The 19,844-nt window shown below is 37.1% G+C and overlaps 3 protein-coding genes across 3 annotated transcripts; 1 reads left to right on the top strand and 2 right to left on the bottom strand.

Moving 5' to 3' along the window:
- Nucleotides 1-90: 90 nt before the first annotated feature.
- On the bottom strand, nucleotides 91-4,384 carry LOC109152214. Its single transcript, XM_019299801.1, has 3 exons — nucleotides 3,527-4,384; nucleotides 1,974-2,507; nucleotides 91-192 (listed from the first exon to the last, which is right to left on the bottom strand). The coding sequence occupies exons 1-3, from the start codon at nucleotides 4,382-4,384 to the stop codon at nucleotides 91-93; spliced, it is 1,494 nt and encodes a 497-aa protein (XP_019155346.1).
- A 3,171-nt stretch (nucleotides 4,385-7,555) lies between these two features.
- LOC109152433 (protein TRAUCO) lies at nucleotides 7,556-10,830 on the top strand. Its single transcript, XM_019300125.1, has 3 exons — nucleotides 7,556-8,701; nucleotides 9,830-10,069; nucleotides 10,538-10,830. The coding sequence occupies exons 1-3, from the start codon at nucleotides 7,594-7,596 to the stop codon at nucleotides 10,630-10,632; spliced, it is 1,443 nt and encodes a 480-aa protein (XP_019155670.1). The 5' UTR covers nucleotides 7,556-7,593; the 3' UTR covers nucleotides 10,633-10,830.
- Nucleotides 10,831-13,432: 2,602 nt separating this feature from the next.
- Nucleotides 13,433-19,172, bottom strand: LOC109152369 (ABC transporter G family member 12-like). The gene is made up of 9 exons (XM_019300015.1): nucleotides 18,783-19,172; nucleotides 16,897-16,976; nucleotides 16,033-16,494; nucleotides 15,530-15,652; nucleotides 15,162-15,293; nucleotides 14,717-15,004; nucleotides 14,363-14,635; nucleotides 13,940-14,047; nucleotides 13,433-13,856 (listed from the first exon to the last, which is right to left on the bottom strand). The coding sequence occupies exons 1-9, from the start codon at nucleotides 19,054-19,056 to the stop codon at nucleotides 13,494-13,496; spliced, it is 2,103 nt and encodes a 700-aa protein (XP_019155560.1). The 5' UTR covers nucleotides 19,057-19,172; the 3' UTR covers nucleotides 13,433-13,493.
- Nucleotides 19,173-19,844: the final 672 nt, after the last annotated feature.

Genomic DNA, 19,844 nt, shown 5'->3' on the forward strand with positions numbered 1-19,844 from the left:
TCAACATAAACATTACATTTTTTTTTATTCTTGGTTTATATACATTTTGTTTGGAAGAAATGTTGTGGCCATTCATGCATGCCTCAAGAATCAAGCAATGATTTCATCTGCCATGCATCTTCTAGTTTTGATGACGGCGTTTTCGGAGTCAACACTATCAATCGTTACATCACAGCATTCACTTCTACCAATCTGAAACAAATATATAGGATATTAATGACTTATTAATACTGGAAGGTTTGAAATTTTTAAAAAGTTAATGACATTAATTGATTATGGTTACATTTGCGATTGGCAAATTACCCTTTAAGAAGTAATTTTTTTTTTTTTTTTAATTTGAGAATTGTTGCATTGTCGTTCCTAAATCCTAATTTTAGTCTTCATTACATTTAAACTGTAATTGATTTTCCATAATTGTTTTATGGTAGGTTAAAGGCTCACATTGAATGATAAATCCGTACGTTCACAAACAATCCCATAAATTTACCATCTTTCAACCTTTTAAAAATTAAATTTTGTTGTTGTTACGCGCGTTGTTAAAAATGACTTGAAATTATAGGGATGTAAATGAAATGATAAATAAATTTCAATTGTAATAATATGATCGCAGGTTCCCTTTTGAAAGTTTAGAAAAAATTATAGAGATAACGATAGCTTTAGATCATCCCTACGGGACTCCACTTGTCCATTGGGTGCAAAGAGAAGTGATGGGCAACTGTCTTTCACTTTTCTCTATCTCGTATATTTGTGGACCTATAAATATTTAGTACTATTGAATATGCTCTTACACACTATTTTAAAATTGGATGATTGTAATGTTATATATACAAGTTTTGTGTATATTTAATTTGCTCTTAAGCATCTCATTGAGAGTTTTTCATATTTTTCCACATTTTCAATGATATGGAAGATAGATAAGGGATGTGGGGAAAAAGAGATTTTATTGATAAATTTAATTTTTGTCAAAGAAAAAAAAAAAAAAAAAACTAAAAAAGAAAAGAAAAAAAAAACTACATGCATGAACTGGGCAAATTATATTATGCACCGCGGTGCATAATCGATTATGCACCGCGCGTCTTTTTTTTTTTAAATGAAAATTAACAGTGTTTATTTCCGCCGTTTCGCACCCTTTTGCAAAAAGTAACCTTGTTATTTAGTGTCATTTTATATACACTGCAGTTTCAGTTGAACACAACTACAGTTTCATTTCGATATAACTATAGTTTCATTCCATATTTATAGACTCAAATATGTGAAAATGTTATCTAATTTTATTTTATATACACTATAGTTTTATTAAAACACAACTACATGATCATTTTGATATAATTACAGCTTCATTGTACAATATACACTCAAATATGTGAAATGTTATTCAGTTTCAGTTTATATACATTGCAGTTTCATTTCACTATAACTACAGTATCATTTTGATATAACTGCAGTGTCGATTTGGATATACTGTAGTATCAGTTGGTATTTAATACACCAAACAAACGGACTCCGTTAACTCTAACGGCGGGTCGTTTCTTTACTTAAAGAAACGGCGCCGTATATGAGCCGCGGTGCATAATCGATTATGCACCGCGGTCTATAATATAACAACTGCATGAACTGGGTGCCTAGTGTGTGTTCTATATGTGCTCGTTGAACGTGTCATAATGGTCCTCAGTTGGAGAACAATTTGACTTTTTAGTTTATTTTATTAAGAAAAATAGTCAAATAAATCTCTGAAAAGACAAAAAATACCCTTACTAAAAATAAAAAAAATCATGACTAAAAGTGTCAAAAAAAATAATCTGAGTTAAATGACAAAAATAATAACGTGAAACTAAGTTTGGAATTGTACAAAGGACTTCCGTTGAAATTAACTCTTTTTCTAAAGAAAATGGAAAAAATATATATGCAAAGCAATAAGAAGGTGAAAGTAATGGTAATGCATAAAACCTCCGGCAATCCATAGTAAAACATACCTTTGCAAGCTTTGTGACGGGTGAGTATACTACAATCTTGGAAATCCGATCAGCCGACTGGTCGGCGAAGCAAGATGGCAACCCTCGCCGCCACGACCGCCGGTACGTCGTAACAATCTCATCCCTCCCAGTCACCGACGACTCAAGAAAGAAAGCGTGAGGGACAAGACACGGGTCCGTCGTCGGACGTTTGCGGACATCGAAAATCCAGTTCGGCTGCCGGGGATTGGGGTACCATGTCTGAAAAGTTTCGATGGGGTTCTGCAGATAGCTCCTGGGCATGATCTTCTCGTAAATGTTGGCGGAATATCCCCAGGCGACGGAGAACGACCAGTTCCTGGGCCGGTGGAAGCAGATCAGCTGCTGCAACATACGAGGTTGGTCGGAGTTCGCGGCGGCCATGAAATGTCGGGCCGATTCGGCTCTGTTCATGGAGGGGAAGATCGGGTTCACCATGTCAAAGTGGTGAAGGGATATTAACGGCGCGTTTGGGTGGTATGATAAGAATCCCGATATGTCCCCATGCATATCAATCTGTAATATAATATACATAGGATTATATATTTTAAGAAGCACGTGAATTGTACGGTTGTACCAATAAGTAATTTATTTCTATTGCAAAAATCCCGTCTAGAAATCAATTAATATATGTTCAGACGTTAGGCGTTAACCGGCTGCCTAGCGTATCTCGTGGTCTAAGCGGCCGACGACTAGGCCGCTTAGGTTGATTAGGCGCTGACCACATAGGCCTCCTAAGCACCGACTAAGCACCAATTAAGCTGTCTAGTCAGCCTTTTAGCCGTTATTCTTTTTTTTTTTTTTTTTTTTTTTTTTTTTTTTTAGAGCAAATGCCAATTTTGACCCACGAGTATTAGCAAAATGACGGTTTTGGTCAACATATTTAATTTCTACCAATTTTATTTCATCCACGACTATTGTTTTAGTACCAATTTTCATCCACGACTATTATTTTAGTACCAAAATTCATCATACCGGTCACCCTTCCATTTTAGACATGTCGAAATTTAAAAATTTTAAAGGCATTTTCGTCCTTTTCGACTTAAGATTCTAATTTGAGCATTAATAAATGAATTTAAGCTTTAAGATTGATCTCAATTCGCAGTTCTCCTCCTCATCCTATCTTAATTTGAGGAGGAGAATTACAAATTGGGATAGATCTTAGGGCTTAAATCCCTGTATTCATGTTAAAATTGGGATCTTAATTTGAAAAATGACAAAATACCTTTAAATATCATATTTTGGCATTTCTTATACGAAGGGGTAACCGACGTGATGAATTTTGGCACTAAAACAATAGTTGTGGATAAAAATTGGTAGTAAAACAATAGTCGTGGATGAAATTGGTAGAAATTAAATATGTGGATCAAAACTGTCATTTTGCTAATACTCGTGAGATCAAAATTGGTATTTGCTCTTTTTTTCTTTTTTTTTAATTAGTTATTTCACTTAAATAACATCGTTTTGAGCAAAACTAACCTTAAATGGTTTAAACTTTAATGTTTTTAAGGTTAATATTTAATACACATATATACCTGGTGAAAACCTTGGTGAGGAGTGAGATTAACTCCAAGATCAGCAATGCAAAAGGCAGTAGTATTATCAGAACTATGGAGGTAGGAATACCTCTTGAGGCAATCCATGATGCCATCCGCCATGGCCATGGCCAAAGGAAAGCTCAACACAATTCCAGCTCCCCCAAAGGCGTTCTTGAAGGAGAAGTGATAATTTGCAGGAATGAACTCAGAATGCCCCCCAATGTAGTAGTACTTAGTGTGGTCATATTGAGCAAGAAGATCCACCAAATTATCCACCAAGAAAATCGAGTCGTCGTCCCCCATGATGACCCACCTCGGCAACGTCCCCCTAGCCCGTTGAGGCGCATCCCGGACCGTCTCCATGATCCCGTGGACCATCCGGGCCACACGTGAATCTACATGTTTAGTTTCTTCTAACACCCGACTTATATTGTCAGACACTCGATAGGGAGGAGAGGCTGGAGACCACGGCACGAGCTCCCCCTCCGGGGGTTTGTCCAACAAGAGGAACCCTAGGGTGGCGTTCGGCCGCCACCACGACTCTACGTAGGGTTTCCGGTGGTGCCATGCTTTCTCCGACCCCAAAATCCCAAACACCAAATGGCTTAGATTGGTGGGGGGATTTGAATCATCACTACTCTCAAGCTTAGATCTTGATTCATTATCTAATGAAGATGAAGAATACAAAGAACTTAACAAGAATCTTAAAGAAGAAGAAGAAGATGATGGGCAATAATTAGTCCAAATCCCTATTGGAAACAGCAATGCAAGAGTCAAGAAAACAAGAAGAGGACAACAAAGAAGAAGTGATTTACAGCCTCCAATTACAGCAGACTTGCCATGTGAAGATGGCATCTTGAAAGTCAGCCTGCAATTGGGTTATCACTTAATTAGCTTCTCACTAAGCAAACATCATATTAGAGCATATATATAATAATAATTGTGTAAGAAAATTTACATTATACTCCATGCAAATAAAGTATAGAAAGATAGAAAGAGAAAAGACTAACTTCATGATGCAACTTTTGCAGCCATTTATTGATAATTATAAAATGATAGGATACAACTATTATTTGAGGATATGTACTGGGTAAACTCTGTTTTTTTATATAATGGGTTATACAAATCATACAAAAGAGATAAATTACTTTATAATAATCTTAATTGTATAATAGAGTCGACTAAAATAGTGTTCGCAATAGGTCAGCTTTGAAGAAATGGATTTATATAATGGCGCACCTTTTATTGACTTTGAAGGAAAAACTAGATAGCTAGACACCTACATGCATGTTCTGCAATCTGCATTTCAAGATGATATGCATATCACGTTCCTTGTATTATTTGGTCAACGTTTCCTATAGCTTATTTTGCACTTCTCAAGAACCTTTTAACACGAGGGGGTCATGGATCCAATCTCATAGATCAAATCGCTCGCATCTTCAAGATATCAAACAACCTTTTATTTATTTTTTATTTTTTATTTTAAATTTAAACTTCTCATGTATGTATCATATGTTATCGAAAGATGACATTTGTTAAAATGTAAGTAGTAAAGTGGAGCGACAATACTTGACTTTAAGGTTCACACTTAAACTAGATTTTGTTGAGTGGGTCACTAGTCCGATGAAAAAGCCACTAGTCCAATCGCCTTCTCCACTAGAGGGGCGATCTTTCTAATTGCCTTCCCCGGGGAAGGTGACCGGACTAGTCGCCTTCTCCAAGTGCGGAGAAGGCGACCAGTCCAGTCGTCTTCTCCACTGGAGAGGCGACCAAAAAGGTTGCCTTATCCGGTGAAAGGCGGCCAGTTGGTTGCCTTTCGCCGTAGATGGCGATCGGCGACGACTTGGTCGTCGCCAGATTTTTTTAGCCGGAATTAAAATGACCTGTAATTACATATCATTTATCGGTTCATGGGTTTTATTTACTCATTTTGACAAGTTTAAGTGTTGAATTGCTCTTTTTAAAAACTTAGGGACCTAATTACACTTTTAGCTAAAGTTTAGAGGCCTATTTGACCCTTATAAAATATAATTTTTAATATAAAAAATGCTGGGCCAATATATAATTACATTTTTTTTTTTAATTTCTGGCCCAAAACTAACCCATTGTTGCAGGCCAATACCTAAAATCTTTTAAACTCACAAATATTTTTTATTTTTTCCTGCCAATATGGGTTTTTCCAGTCGCACACGAGGCTAGCTACGGTGTTGTGATTACACAAGCAAATGGTAGCTTTGTGGCATCGAAGAATGGCCAGGTACGATGCATGGATGATGTTCATTTAGCTGAGGCCATAGCTATCAAGGAACAATAGTTATGCTGTGCAACCGAATGTACCATGCGCATGGTGCATACGGTTCAAAACGACGTCGTTTTGATTAAAAACGCGCGTCCCACTTTTAAAAAAAAAAAATCAGGTTCGACTCTCAGCAATAGCATTATTGTGGATATATAGTTATGAAATTGTGGATATATAGTTATGAAATTGTGGTTATATAGTTATGAATTTATGGATATTTAGTTCATTCATTGTGGATATTTAGTTCAATCATATATTGTGGATATTTAATTCATTCATTCATTGTGGATTTTTACTTCATTCATTCATTCATTGTGGATTTTTATTTCATTCATTCACTGTGGATCTATAGTTATGAAATTGTGGATATATAGTTATGAAATTGTAGTTATATAGTTATGAATTTATGGATATTTAGTTCATTCATTGTGGATATTTAGTTCAATCATATATTGTGGATATTTAATTCATTCATTCATTGTGGATTTTTACTTCATTCATTCATTCATTGTGGATTTTTATTTCATTCATTCACTGTGGATCTATAGTTATGAAATTGTGGTTATATAGTTATGAAATTGTAGTTATATAGTTATGAATTTCTGGATATATAAAAATGCTATTGCCGGGAATCGAACCTGATTTCTTCTTTAAGTGGGACGCGCGTTTTTTTTTAACCAAAACGGCGCCGTTTTGCAACCGTATGCACCTTGCAAGGTGCATTCAGTTGCACAGCATAATTTGCGATCAAGGAAGCTCTCTCCTGGGCCAAGGAGAGGGGTATTTTAAAAACAATAATACACTCTAATTGTCGGATGATATGTAAGTTGCTAAAATGCTCCTTACGAGACTATACCTATGCAGGCTGTATTCTGAGTGAATGTCGGGATCTACAACGGCACTTTGATATGGTGTCTATCCAGTATGTTTCGAGATCAGTGAATATAGCTGCTCATGTATTAGCTAGGGCGGCATGTTCGCGACCTGATCCTCTTATTTGGTCTACTTCCTTACCGCATTGTATTGGACACTTATTTTAATGAAATTTGGTTATATGGTTTTTCAAAAAAAAAAAAAAAGAAGAAAAGATAAAGATAAGGCAATCGTTATACCGTGCACCGCGGCGCACATAGCAATGTGCGCCCCGCCCTCCCAAAGTGATGTCGTTTTGTTAAATTGTGTGGAGAATTGACGCGACGGAGTGTATGTGTATTCTGTTATACAATTATGTACATTCTATTATACAATTATGTACATTCAAAACAAGAGATTTTTTTAAGAGTTAAGTGTTTATGTGTATTATGTTAAGGGTTTATGTGTATTATGTATTATGTTAGATTATGTGTATTATCCTTTCAAAAAAGTGTATGTATATTATGTTATATAATTATGTACATTCTATTATACAATTATGTATATTCGAAACATGGAGATTTTTTTTTAAGAAGTTAACATTAAACATCGGAAAAGTGTATGTGTATTATGTTATATAATTATGTACAAAATTTCTATAAAAAAAAAAAAAACAAAAAACAAAACGACGTCATTTTGGGCTAGAGCGCACGATATAATTTGCCAAGATAAAAGATTAATAATGTCCTATTTATGATCCAAGAGTTAAATGGGTAATATTAAAGAGCTATTGGAGGCTCATGTTCTATTTTGGGCCTTAATTCACTGGGCTATTTGGAAAAAGGCCCAACACGTTACTATAAATATTACATAATCCTTTTCCAGCAATCCGGCACGCTTGTGAGTCGTAAAGATGGAGGACCTGAGAGCAACCTACAGAGACACGGAGGACGAGAGCAACGAATCCTCCCTCAACACCACCGCCACAGCGACGGTCGCCGCCGACTCTCCCATGACGGAAACGCCGCCATCCGCCGCCGTCAACGGAGGAGCCGCCGCCGCTTCTGAAATCACGGCGCCGCCCGAGTCCGAAAATCATAATTCGGTTGCGAAACGCAAGTCTCCGGCGAAATTGGCCAAGGCGTCTGAAACAGAAGAGGAAGAGGACGAAGAGATTGAGGAGGAGGAGGAATTGGAGCCTCCTACGAAGAAGCATAAGCCACTATCTCCTGTAACCCCGTCGTCGCCGGCTCAGCCGCCAGATGTGGAACGAGCCGAGGGTGAAATTACTGATATGCCCTTGGACACTCCGGTAGTCACCACTACGCCGACGAAGACTACTACCGAGGCGAAAGAGCCCGCTTCGAAGAGTAGCAAGAAGGCAAAATCGAAGAAGAAGAATAACAATGTGTGGACGAAGCCCACTTCGAGAAAGGGGAAGAAGAAGAACAAAAACAACGGCAACCAGAACGGGAATAAGAAGAATGGGAACGAACAGGAAGCGGAGGACAAGGTGCTGATAACTCCGATTCCGAGGTTCCCGGATAAGAATGACGATGGACCAGAGATGAAAATATGCCTTTCGAAGGCCTACAAGGCAGAGAAAGTTGAGGTGAGCGAGGATAGATTGAGTGCTGGAAGTACTAAAGGCTACAGAATGGTAAGGGCCACGAGAGGGGTGGAAGAAGGGGCATGGTATTTTGAGATTAAGGTGATGAAGTTGGGGGAGACGGGGCATACACGGCTGGGGTGGTCCACTGAAAAAGGGGACCTTCAGGCGCCGGTTGGGTACGATGGGAATAGCTTTGGCTATAGAGATATTGATGGGAGCAAGATACACAAGGCACTTAGGGAGAAGTATGGGGAAGAAGGATATGGTGAAGACGATGTTCTTGGATTTTATATCAGTTTGCCAGATGGGGAAAAGTATGCGCCTAATCCACCCCGCCTTGTTTGGTACAAGGGACAGAGGTATATGTGCTCATCTGACCCTAAAGAGGACCCTCCAAAAATTGTGCCTGGTAAGCCATTGCTCACTTTCTGCTCTACCTGTATTTGTCCTTCCGCCTTTTTTATATGATCACTGATGACTGCATTATATGCTTTTTATGTGTGTGATTGTGGATTTGATAATGAATTATTTATAGAGGGCTGAGGATCCAGTTGTTCTATTACCTTGTAACCACTTCAATGGATTCATCTGGCTTTATCTATTGATTTATTTGTAGTTTATAATATGCATAGATTGTCCACCTATATGAAGGCATCCCATTTGCTTCCACACCAAACTTATCTTCTAAAAAAACCTATCTTTATAACTTATCTAGCTTTGTCTTACATATCTGCCATAAAAATACCACTCGGACAGCAATTGCTTCCTTCAAGCATGCTACTGGATGTTTGATTGAATAACAACAGCTCTCTTTTTAATCAAAAGAACTGTTGATTAGAATGCTTAATTAGTCTATAGTTGTGGGCACATCTTTTATAAATTCGCTCAGTTGCAAAAGAATGAAGGGTATTGTGGCCTTCTTTTTTGTTTTGGTATATATATTATGTGGAGATCAGATTCAAAGCCAATTATAGTACCTAAAGAGGGCATTGCTAACAATGTGGGTTCAGGGTGTAGAAATAGAGCTGTGTCCAAATCCCATCACCCCCATCCCCCATTAGATGTACAAAAAAAAAATAGATCTTTATAATCTTAAGTAATTTGAGTTTGTTACAGATTTTCACATTATACTACTCTATCTCTCCCCATATCCTGAACCTATCAATTAAGTTATTCTAGGAGGATCTAGGGCAGGGAGTCAAATTTGAAATGGTTTATTTTAGATGCACTTGTGTTCTTCAACTGCTAATGCATTGGCTCAAATGCGCCTTATGCTATCATTATGGTTGTGATTTGTGAACTGAATAGAATCATAGATAATGATGCATAGTTCTGTTTCCAGATCCTCAAATCTAGTTGCTTATGACTTTTCTTTATCAACACAACTCTGTTGAAATAAAGGCAAAATGATTGATTGCTGCACACATATAAAATTGGATTTAGTTACAATTCTTCATTTAGATATGATTTTTTTTTTTTTTTTCTATAGTTCATGTAGTTCTAACATCAAAACCATGTGCTGATTTTGGTTGACCAGGGAGTGAGATATCTTTCTTCAAAAATGGCATATGTCAAGGTGTTGCTTTCAAGGATCTTTATGGTGGTCGTTACTATCCAGCTGCTTCTATGTACACACTTCCCAACCAGCCTAATTGTGTTGTGAAGTTCAATTTTGGCCCTGATTTTGAATGCTTTCCAGAGGATTTTGGTGGGCGCCCATTACCAAAGCCTATGATTGAAGTTCCATATCATAGCTTTGAAGGAAGAGTTGAGAATGGTGTGTCAAATGATAACAAAACTTAGTTACCATATTTAACTTTGACAAACCTATAAAAACCTTAAGGTTGTCTCTGATTTAATTTTTTCAATTTCATATTTTTTTGTAACTTTCCTAACCATTAGTAGTACACGTCTGGCATTTGAACAATCAAATATTGTAACTCAGATTTTCCTTTTCCCTGTAATTGCAAAATACAATCCATTTTTGCCCATTTTTCATTAATAATTTGGCTTTTCTTTGTTTATGAAGTTGATGCACAAGAAGTCACTTATGTTGCTGTCTTATTATTCTACTGCTATTATAGTTTACAGCTTTATAAGGGGTAAATCAAGGGAATTTATGTATCTGCCTTATTTTCCATTTCTTCCCATATGGTTTGGAATTGTGGTTTCTCATTTGTTTAGCAGTTAGAAAAGCCGGGGCTTATTTGTAGATTTTACATAATACAAATCTTTCTCATGACAGGTAATCAGTGGCATTCGGTCAGAATGTGCCCGATGCTCAAAGTGGTAAATCAACAAGATTGTAATAATGTGGAAGCTGCTGAAATGAACAGCTAAGCTTGTGGATATACTCAGGTTGGTTGTGTTTAAACTTTGTAAATGAAATCTGTAGAAAGCTACATATCTTCTAATTTTCCAGATTTTACCTAGTTGTAATATTATTAGTGCCTAGAGAACTTACTCTTGCTGAAAGAGAGAGTTGGCAAACTTCCCATCGGTTTCCATTTGCACATTGTGTACCTTTTCTTATGGACTTATGGATAGAAGTCTCTTTGTATATAGGTTTCTCTACTTGTGTTGTTAGAGTAATGGGCTTAGAGTGATTTCTGCGGAACTCATTCCTCGAGAATAAGAATCTGTTTGGTGTGCAGAAACTATGCTAGAAAAGAGTCTATTCCTTGTACCTTTTTCTTTCACTATGTGTGGTGGAAGGAATATTGATTCCTTTTGAGGAAGGAATCTAAATATATCCTCCTAAGATCAAATTTTATTTTGATTGAGATAGTACAATTTCATTATCCCAACACACCAAATGGAGCCTTGGTCTTTGGAATCATTGTGCCAAACTTTCCTTACATTTTTTATGGGGTCGAAACTGTGTTTTGGCTTAGTGAGAGTGCATAGTGGGGCTCCACATTATTCATCATAGTTTAATGTCTTTAGGGTATAAACCTTGAAGTGTTAAGCCCTTTGGGAATTGACAATCTAAAGCTCCATTTGGGAGAGCGGTGAGATCGGAGTGCTCCAACCACAGTGCTTGTATTGGATCCTTATCTCTCCAATTGAAATTTTTGTGATTGGAGCAGTCTGTGGCCATTGGGGAAGTTGGTGCATAACTCCTATAATCACTCTCCCAAGTGTACCCTAACTCAATTGGGGATTTCCTCAATTGTTTTTCTTGATATATCAAGTCAATTCCTAAATTTTTAAAATATATTTGGATTAGTTTAATAAAGAGATTTTCACTATTGAAGAGAGGTATTGAGCTTATTGAAATAAACCATAAAAACTTCTAAGAAACTAATTGAAATGATAGTATCCTAATTAGTTATAGAAAATACTATTCACTTTTCATCTCTAGTTTATTTTTTTAATTTTCAAGTTTTCAAATATTTTACAATTTATATAATACAAAGTTATTTTAAATCAAATTATTTTTATGTGAAAATCTTTGTGGTTGATTGATAGGTGGTGTCTCCTGTTTATTATGCTTGTATTTAGTTATAGTCCTCTAAGATTGTTTAAGATATTATCGATTGCAATGGACATTGTTTACATTGAGTCAATCATCAAAGTCCATATTTTTGTGTTACCATTTTTTTCCAATGAGGGAAACTTGCAGAGTTGCAGCCATTATTCAAGGGTGGGCAAATTATTATGTAGACCCAAGGTGGACTCGGGTCCAAAGATACACAATTTACATATTAAATGTTCACAATTTACCTTTTAAAAATTCACAATTTGTGATGACCCTGTATTGTATTCACAAATTCTCAAAACTTAGAAACACAATTTATACTCTAGAAGTTCACAATTCCAATACTAAAAATACACAATTTAGGACCATGGTCCACCTTGCAAGGTGGACCTTGGACCATGGTATAACAACTATCGAGGGTGTGTATTGGGTAATCCCGGTCTTATGTAATAGCCCACTTTAGGAAAATCCTGTACGACGGGCTCGGGCTCGACTGAGAGGGTGTTAACAACTTGTGAATTTTTGATGTGAAAATTATGCTTCACCCACTCAGTCACCCCTTTCGGGCTATTGTGTTACCATTCTTTTCCCAAAAGGTTGAATCCCCAACCTTAAGGGGCCCCCCCACACCTCGGCCCGACAGAGCATCTGGGAGGATGTAAATCATGGTGATTCAATGGTTCGGCGGACATGGCCAAATGTCGGTGCGCACAAGGAATCTGTCCACTTCGGACATAATTCCCACATTGCCGCCGCCGAGGTTCGAACTTTGGTCTCTTCTCCCAAATACTACCTACTGAACCATTGAGTTAAGCTCGTGCGGGCATTGTGTTACCATTCTTGTTATTGAGAAGAGTTGTTTGGTTTGCTAGTTAATTATACTCTGCTTTGCAAACCAAACAAGGACAAGGCATGTATTGACTAAAGATTGGAATGATAGCTACCGAATTTCTTTATTTATTTTAGACTTTTTTTTTTTTTTTAATGGATGAGTAGTTGATGGCTTGTTGTTTGAAGTGTGCTGTCCTTTAATGAATTTGGGAGGGTGTTTTATGGTTTAGTACTTGAGTTGTGCATCTAAATTTTCATAAAGTCATGAGTTAATTTTCATCCCAAGTGAAATTTGATTATTAATATTGTTTGATTATACAGTTAATATTGTTTGATTAAGTTAGCTAAAATTAAGTTTTTCTATTACAACGTTTGTTTAGCGGCTTTATGGGCAGCAACAACCGTTCCTCTGCTAAACTCGCATTGTTACCTAGTTCAAGTGACAAGTTTGACAATGCCTGGTTGAAATTTATCTAAATTGAATTCACCTTTTTTACAATAATTACTTAACTTTGGAAGTGAAGAAGTATGAATAATACCTTGCTTTATGGTAAATAAGAGTCATAGTTCATTGTTCGGTAACATTAATTTGAAACTCTATGTAAGAGGTTGTTGGTCTGGTATAGTCCCACTTGGGTTGAGTACTCCTGTGAATTGTGTCAGCATGTCTGGTAGCTGTAGCAGTGCAATCATGTAGTAGCTGCGGTGCAATTCTTCCCAAGTTCGTAGTTTGTAGGTTAAGGTTGGTTCTCACCTGATTAGAAATATATATATATATATATATATATATATATATATATATATATATATATATATGTATATATATATATATATATATATATATATATATATATATATATATATATATATATATATATGGTGTGTCCTCCTAATGAATTGGAGAGTTGAGACCTTCTTGGGAAGACAATGGATGCATAGTGTAATGTCTCTTGGATGGAAAGGGTGGAGGAGTGATCTTCCTGAAAGAAGGCCTCTTGCTAATACGGTGCATAGTTGTTTTGGTATAAAGGTTGTAGAGGTAGGGCATGGCTGTCTCCCTTAGCTTGAGAACGACAAAGAATGCTAGCCTGTATGATGCAAGAATGGCTATGACTGCACCCAAATCCCACCATTTCGAATGCTCCACCGATATCCCAAGAATGGTGGTCAGGATAACCTCTCCGTTTAGCTTAACCTCGCTAGAGTTCATGGGTTCGAACTCTAGCCCTAACATGTCGTTCTTGTATGCTCCCTGCCATTTCCCAAAGTTTGTCGAAATTATATATATAGACACACACACACACACACACCGAGTTATGTCTAATAGAAGCTTACTTGTAAACCCCATGCCATGTAGTTTACATAGGAAATAGGGTATGTCCAGAAGAACTTTGGAAGATATGGGAATGGCTGGAAAAAACCAGCCGAAGCCATCATAATTCCCTGCATTATAAAGAATGAGCATTCCTTATTAGTAGTCTAATGTGATTACGATAAAATAAAGGTACGTTCTCTTTTGATAGTACCCTTTTTTTGGCTGTACCCAGGGTTTTCACCGTCAAACACAATGACTAATTCCCTCACTGAATTGTAGACACCTCTTTTGGGTGGGACAGCTGGCCTGGAAATTTAAGGCTGCTTCATACCCAAAGCCAATGATCGAATCATTGACCTTTGGTTAAGGATGGATGAGTCTCTTCCACTCAACCACACCCTCCCAGGTTCTGTTGAGAGTACTCATTTGGACGGGATACTTACAATTAAGCCGGCTCCTATAATGAGCCCCATAGTGAAGTTGGGAACAATGGAAGCCACAACCATCATGCAGCTCTCTACCACAGCAATGGAGCACAAAAGATCAACAGCAGCATATGTGAAATGGATGAAGCCAGGGTGAAACTTGACCAGACTGTAAGTAATGGCTATTGAGCTAAAAGACATCAAAACCAAGAATGGGAATGATGAGATGAAGTTTGAGAGGATGAACAATCCAACCCCATAATGCCCATTCAATCTCTCTTTGTAAAATATCTGTCAAGAGAAACTTCAAATGTCACACCATATATATCGATATATATGAACTCGAAGATGCAATGAACACAATTATCTTACTTTCATTTCTTCAATGAAAGATGGGAAGCCTCCGATGGACATGAAGGACATGAAGCCGGAAATGAATCCGCCGCAGGCGCCCCTCGCCATGATCGCCCGGTAGTTTGTTCCGACATCGTGAAAGACAGTGCCGACACAGACAGAAAGTACGATGTACATTATTATTCTCAGCCAGTAGTAGCTGAAATCTCTTGACATGTTTGTCATTGATCTTCTTGTCAGTGTTGTAAGTTGCTTCCACCATCTTGCTTGCCTTCCTCCTCTTTCTTCCACTCTTACTACTCCATCCTGCTAAGCATTCAAGAAAAAAAAAAAAAAAATGTTGCCCCCGGGGCATAGTTCTGTAGTCGAATCATTGAATGTGGGTGTGATGACACAGCAAATACCTCGGTATTCCTTAGTTACCCGTAAATTGATGCATACACGCATATAGATCTAGACTTACCATTTTTGACATTTCTCGAAGTTTGGTTTTAACTCTGCTTGCATATTCTGAGTATCTGTAGTTTCGAAGAAGCCTTACTCTTATCTCTGTGGTTGGTAAGTATGTAGTGGAACCAGATGACTCTTTGATATCCTAAATAGGGTAAACATGTTTGAGCAAAAAACAAACAACATATACGACAAGAGAAAATGATAAGCGTGCTCTTAAAAAGTAAAAACACTCATCACATGTCCTGATGTACGGTGAAACATTTTATAAAATTCTCGTGAATTTGTGGGAAGAGATGTTTCTGAAATAATGTAAAACGCTATTCATCGAGACCGTGTAAGTAAGAGAAGAAAATGAGAGTACGAGTAGTATAGACTTACAGTGATTCTTTGAGAACCTATGAGGGTAGCAGTGACATGGTCAAAGTCGGAATTGATACAACGTAGGAAATGGTCGGAAGGGTTTCTTCTATTTGGACATGCAAATCCACAATCTGCAAAGAACTGTAAAACAACACACAAATAAATGCAACTACTTAAGAAAACAAATTAAATAAATATATTCTTTAATTTACTTCAAAATACAAATGCTAATTTACAGGCTATTACATATTAGCGGGGTTTACCCTCAACTTGCATGGTAGATTCCTTAGCAATTGAACACACAAATGTTCAAACTCTGATTTGTTCGTTTATTAAACAATATCTAAAATTTATTCATTTATGTTCGTTCAGACCTATCCCTATTCGCATCGGGCCGGCTCAATTAAAGGGCAAAATGCTGGCTATTTTTTTTATACGAGATGGGGTTTGAATTCCCGACCTCTTTTAAGAGATACGAGTGCACGGTCACCCACGCCAACCGAATGATATACTATATATACCTCAACAGCATTCTTAGCTTCTCCAAAATAAATAGTTTCGCCGGAGGACAAGAGGCAAAGATCATCAAACTGCGCAAAGACTTCACTGCTAGGCTGGTGAACGGAGCACAAGACGGTTCTCCCACCGCCGGCGGCCAAGTTCTTGAGAACCTCCACCACGAAAAACGCGGCGGCGCTGTCTAGCCCGGTGGTGGGCTCGTCCAGGAACAGCAGACGAGGCTGCGTCGTCAGTATCTCCAAGGCAATGCTCAACCGCTTCTTCTCGCCGCCGCTTATCCCTCTCAGGTGCCAGTTTCCGACGAGGTTGTCGGCGCAATCTCCGAGCCCCATCTCCGATATCACGGACTCTACTACCTCGGCCTGCTTTTTAAGGTTGCCTGGAAGCCTCAGTTGAGCTGAGTATGTTAGGGTTTCTCGTATTGTGAGTGTGCCCATTAATACATCTTCTTGTGTCACGTAAGCCTGCATGTATGCATGCATGGGATTCAATTCCGATATATATAAGTACAATATCGATGAAATTACATATTTACTACTTTATACATATATATAAAAATATTTAACTTGGGCACTTTAATATAGTCAGGTGGAGAGGTGAATTACGTGTGACTCATAGGCTTCTTAGGTAAGTACCCACAAAGAGTCCATTACATTTGGTGTAATTCTCGCAATGCAACTATTAGAGCAACTCCATTAGGGTTTTGGGTGATTTTTTGCAAAATAAATATTTGGGGTTGAATTGGTTTTTAGACAAATAGGAGGGGGGCTTTTTAGTAATTTTTTCTCCTGCAATATATAGTGTTTTTGTGGGTTAATTTTGTATTAGGGTGAGGTATATTATTATAATTAAATAAAAAAAATTACCACATCACCATAGTTGAGCCTTCTCTTTCGTCCATTGAGGAGAATATTTCCAGTCATGGCAAGATTTCTTGAAAGTCTACCTGCAAATTAATGGAACAACATTATAACCCAACGGGGTAGCTCAAGTGACAAATGAGCTCTCTTTGTGGAGAAAAATTCCTGGATAAATCCGGATTTAATTCCTACAAGTGACGATTCCTTTTAGGCTAGCGAACGGAGATTAATTAGGTGAATCTTGAACCGTTACACGGATAAAGAAAGATCCAGATCACCCATTTACACACAACAAAGGAACAATTGAAATATATAGTAACTTTGAGTTCAATTTTTGATCTACATCTGCTCCCACTTTCTACTTCGTTTTCTACTTGTTGGGTATAATGATCATTGTTTTTATTCTTTCACTTTAATTTTTTATCTAATAAAATTTATATACGTGACGAGAATTATACTCCATGAAATTACATCTATCACTTTCCCATTTTTCCCCATTTCTCGTTTCATATATGATATCTAGACAACCACCTAGGTTTCAAATGTCAAAGGGTAGAAAAAAAAACATTAATAAAGTGTACGGACAATTGCTGCAGACAACATTATCTCATCCTATCTACCTTCCGTTCAAAAGAATGAAATTCATTAATGTTGTTTTCTACCCTTTGACATTTGAAACCTGGGTGGTTGTCTAGATACCAACTTTTTTTTTTTTTTGAAAGGAAATATCACCTACTTTTTAAATAATTAACACATATATTAAAAAACTAATGTAATTAACAAATATCTAAAGACATAAGAGGTAAACTGCACTAACTAGCTAAAAAGACCATGTGCGATGGGCTCAACTAAGAAAGTGTTAATAAGAATGAGGCTCAACCAAGAAGGAGATAATTAGAACTTAAGTTTATATTAGATGATGTTAATAAACCGAATGCACACTAATTTAACTCGCTTCACCAAATAGATCGCGGACAAGAGGCAGCGAGGATCGATACATGATGTGCCCCGACCCGACCCATATTTAAGGCGTGGGTACGGTTCATATCACATTATTATCTTCTCTAATTGTAACAAAGTTTTTATTCTATTTTTGTCCATCAACCAATTCAAGTAATGAAATGCCTTCAATAATTACATTAAAGAATTTCAACTCCCTACTAACTGCAACACACTCTAGCATGCATGGCAGATCTATTATTAGTCCAGATGGCATCACTCCATGCATCTTTTTCTTTTATAGCAAAACAAAAATGATAGCAATCTCGTATCAATTAATTATAGACACTACTAAACTATATTTATATTGGCATGCTTATACAACTAACTAAACTACTTAAACTATCCTAACAAAACAAAGTAATGATTTTTAGTAATTTAATGCATTGTAACTGTTAGGATCTATCCAAGGTTTACCGCTACGCCAAAAGTTAGTTAGTAGCGAAGGTCTTTATTACTGGTCTCCGCCCAACCATCTCCTCCTAGCACTAGACTCTGATATCACTTCTTAAATCAGGCGTTTAACACTATGTCAAAAAGATATAGTTATATATTCATCTACACATTTTCGAGAGGCAAGATATTAGTTGGACTTAATCCTTTACGGACTTCTGCCCAACAATCTCCCTAGCCACATCGTACTAGAAACCCTCGGAGCGGTGCAGACTAGATATCAGAAGAGATAGAGATAGAGAGAGATCAGAGATGGAGATTATATATTGACCCCTGCTAAAGAATCAAGAAGAGTGGACTTGCCAGAACCAGAAGGACTGGCCTTTACGGACTTCTGCCCAACAATCTCCCTAGCCACATCGTACTAGAAACCCACAGAGCCGATCAGACTAGATATCAGAAGAGATATAGATAGAGAGAGATGGAGATTATATATTGACCTGCTAAAGAATCAAGAAGAGTGGACTTGCCAGAACCAGAAGGACCCATGATTGCCATGATTCTACCAGGCTGAGCAAAACCTGTTACACCATTAAGCAGCCTCTTGGTTGGTCCATTTCCAATGTTATATGGAACCACCACCGTCAGATCTTCCCACCCCAACCAATCTCCACCCTTGCTCCCCATCATCATCATCATCTTATCATCATCTGCTGCCACCTTCCCATTTTCAAGATCCATGCAGACTTCAGACTGTGGAGCTTCAATCTCCATTCTTATTATTATTATTATTAAAGTGAAGAAACTAAGATCTACAAAGTGGGAAGTGGGAAGCAACCTTTATACTATGTACTAAATATATAATCTGCAAAGGTTAGTTTTAACAACAAAATTCCTCACTTTCAAACATATATATGGCTGTAATTTATTGCAGCAATAAATTTGGGCTGCTTGTGGAAGTTGAGGAAAAGTTGGGCTTTTATTAACGTCATTATTGTTGTTTGATGTTCGTTCTTCACTGCTGTCTCTAAGTGCTACTCAAGATTCCATTAGAAGAAGAAAAATTGTATAAGCAAAATATTTGATAAATAGATCGAAGTATAATATATTATATACTCACTCCGTCCCTAATTGAGTGTCTTACTTGCTTTTTGCACGGTTTTTTAATACAACATAACAAATGTTATTAACTTTTCAATTTTGTCCCTCAAAAGTAGGTGTTGTTTGTACAAAGTACAATTGTACTTACCTCTAGAAATTTGGAAAGTCAAAAGGGTAAATTGAGAAATATAGAGTGATAGTTATGTTCAATTTTAGAAATATGACACTATTTTAGGACAAACCAAAAAGGAAAGTAAGACAGGTAAATTGGGACAGAGGGAGTACTATTCATTTTTTGTATAGTTCATCCGTGCTTGAAACACTTTTTTAAAGAAACGAATGTGCAGACACTGGAGCAAGAATGTATTTTGTACCTTGCTTTGTTGGCATTTATAAATTTGAAGCTGATGATATGATAATGATATAACTTTGCTTGCACATAAAAAATGATTTTAGTCTGC

This window comes from Ipomoea nil, unplaced genomic scaffold (assembly GCF_001879475.1).
Source record: "Ipomoea nil cultivar Tokyo-kokei standard unplaced genomic scaffold, Asagao_1.1 scaffold2403, whole genome shotgun sequence".
Classification (NCBI taxonomy): domain Eukaryota; kingdom Viridiplantae; phylum Streptophyta; class Magnoliopsida; order Solanales; family Convolvulaceae; genus Ipomoea; species Ipomoea nil.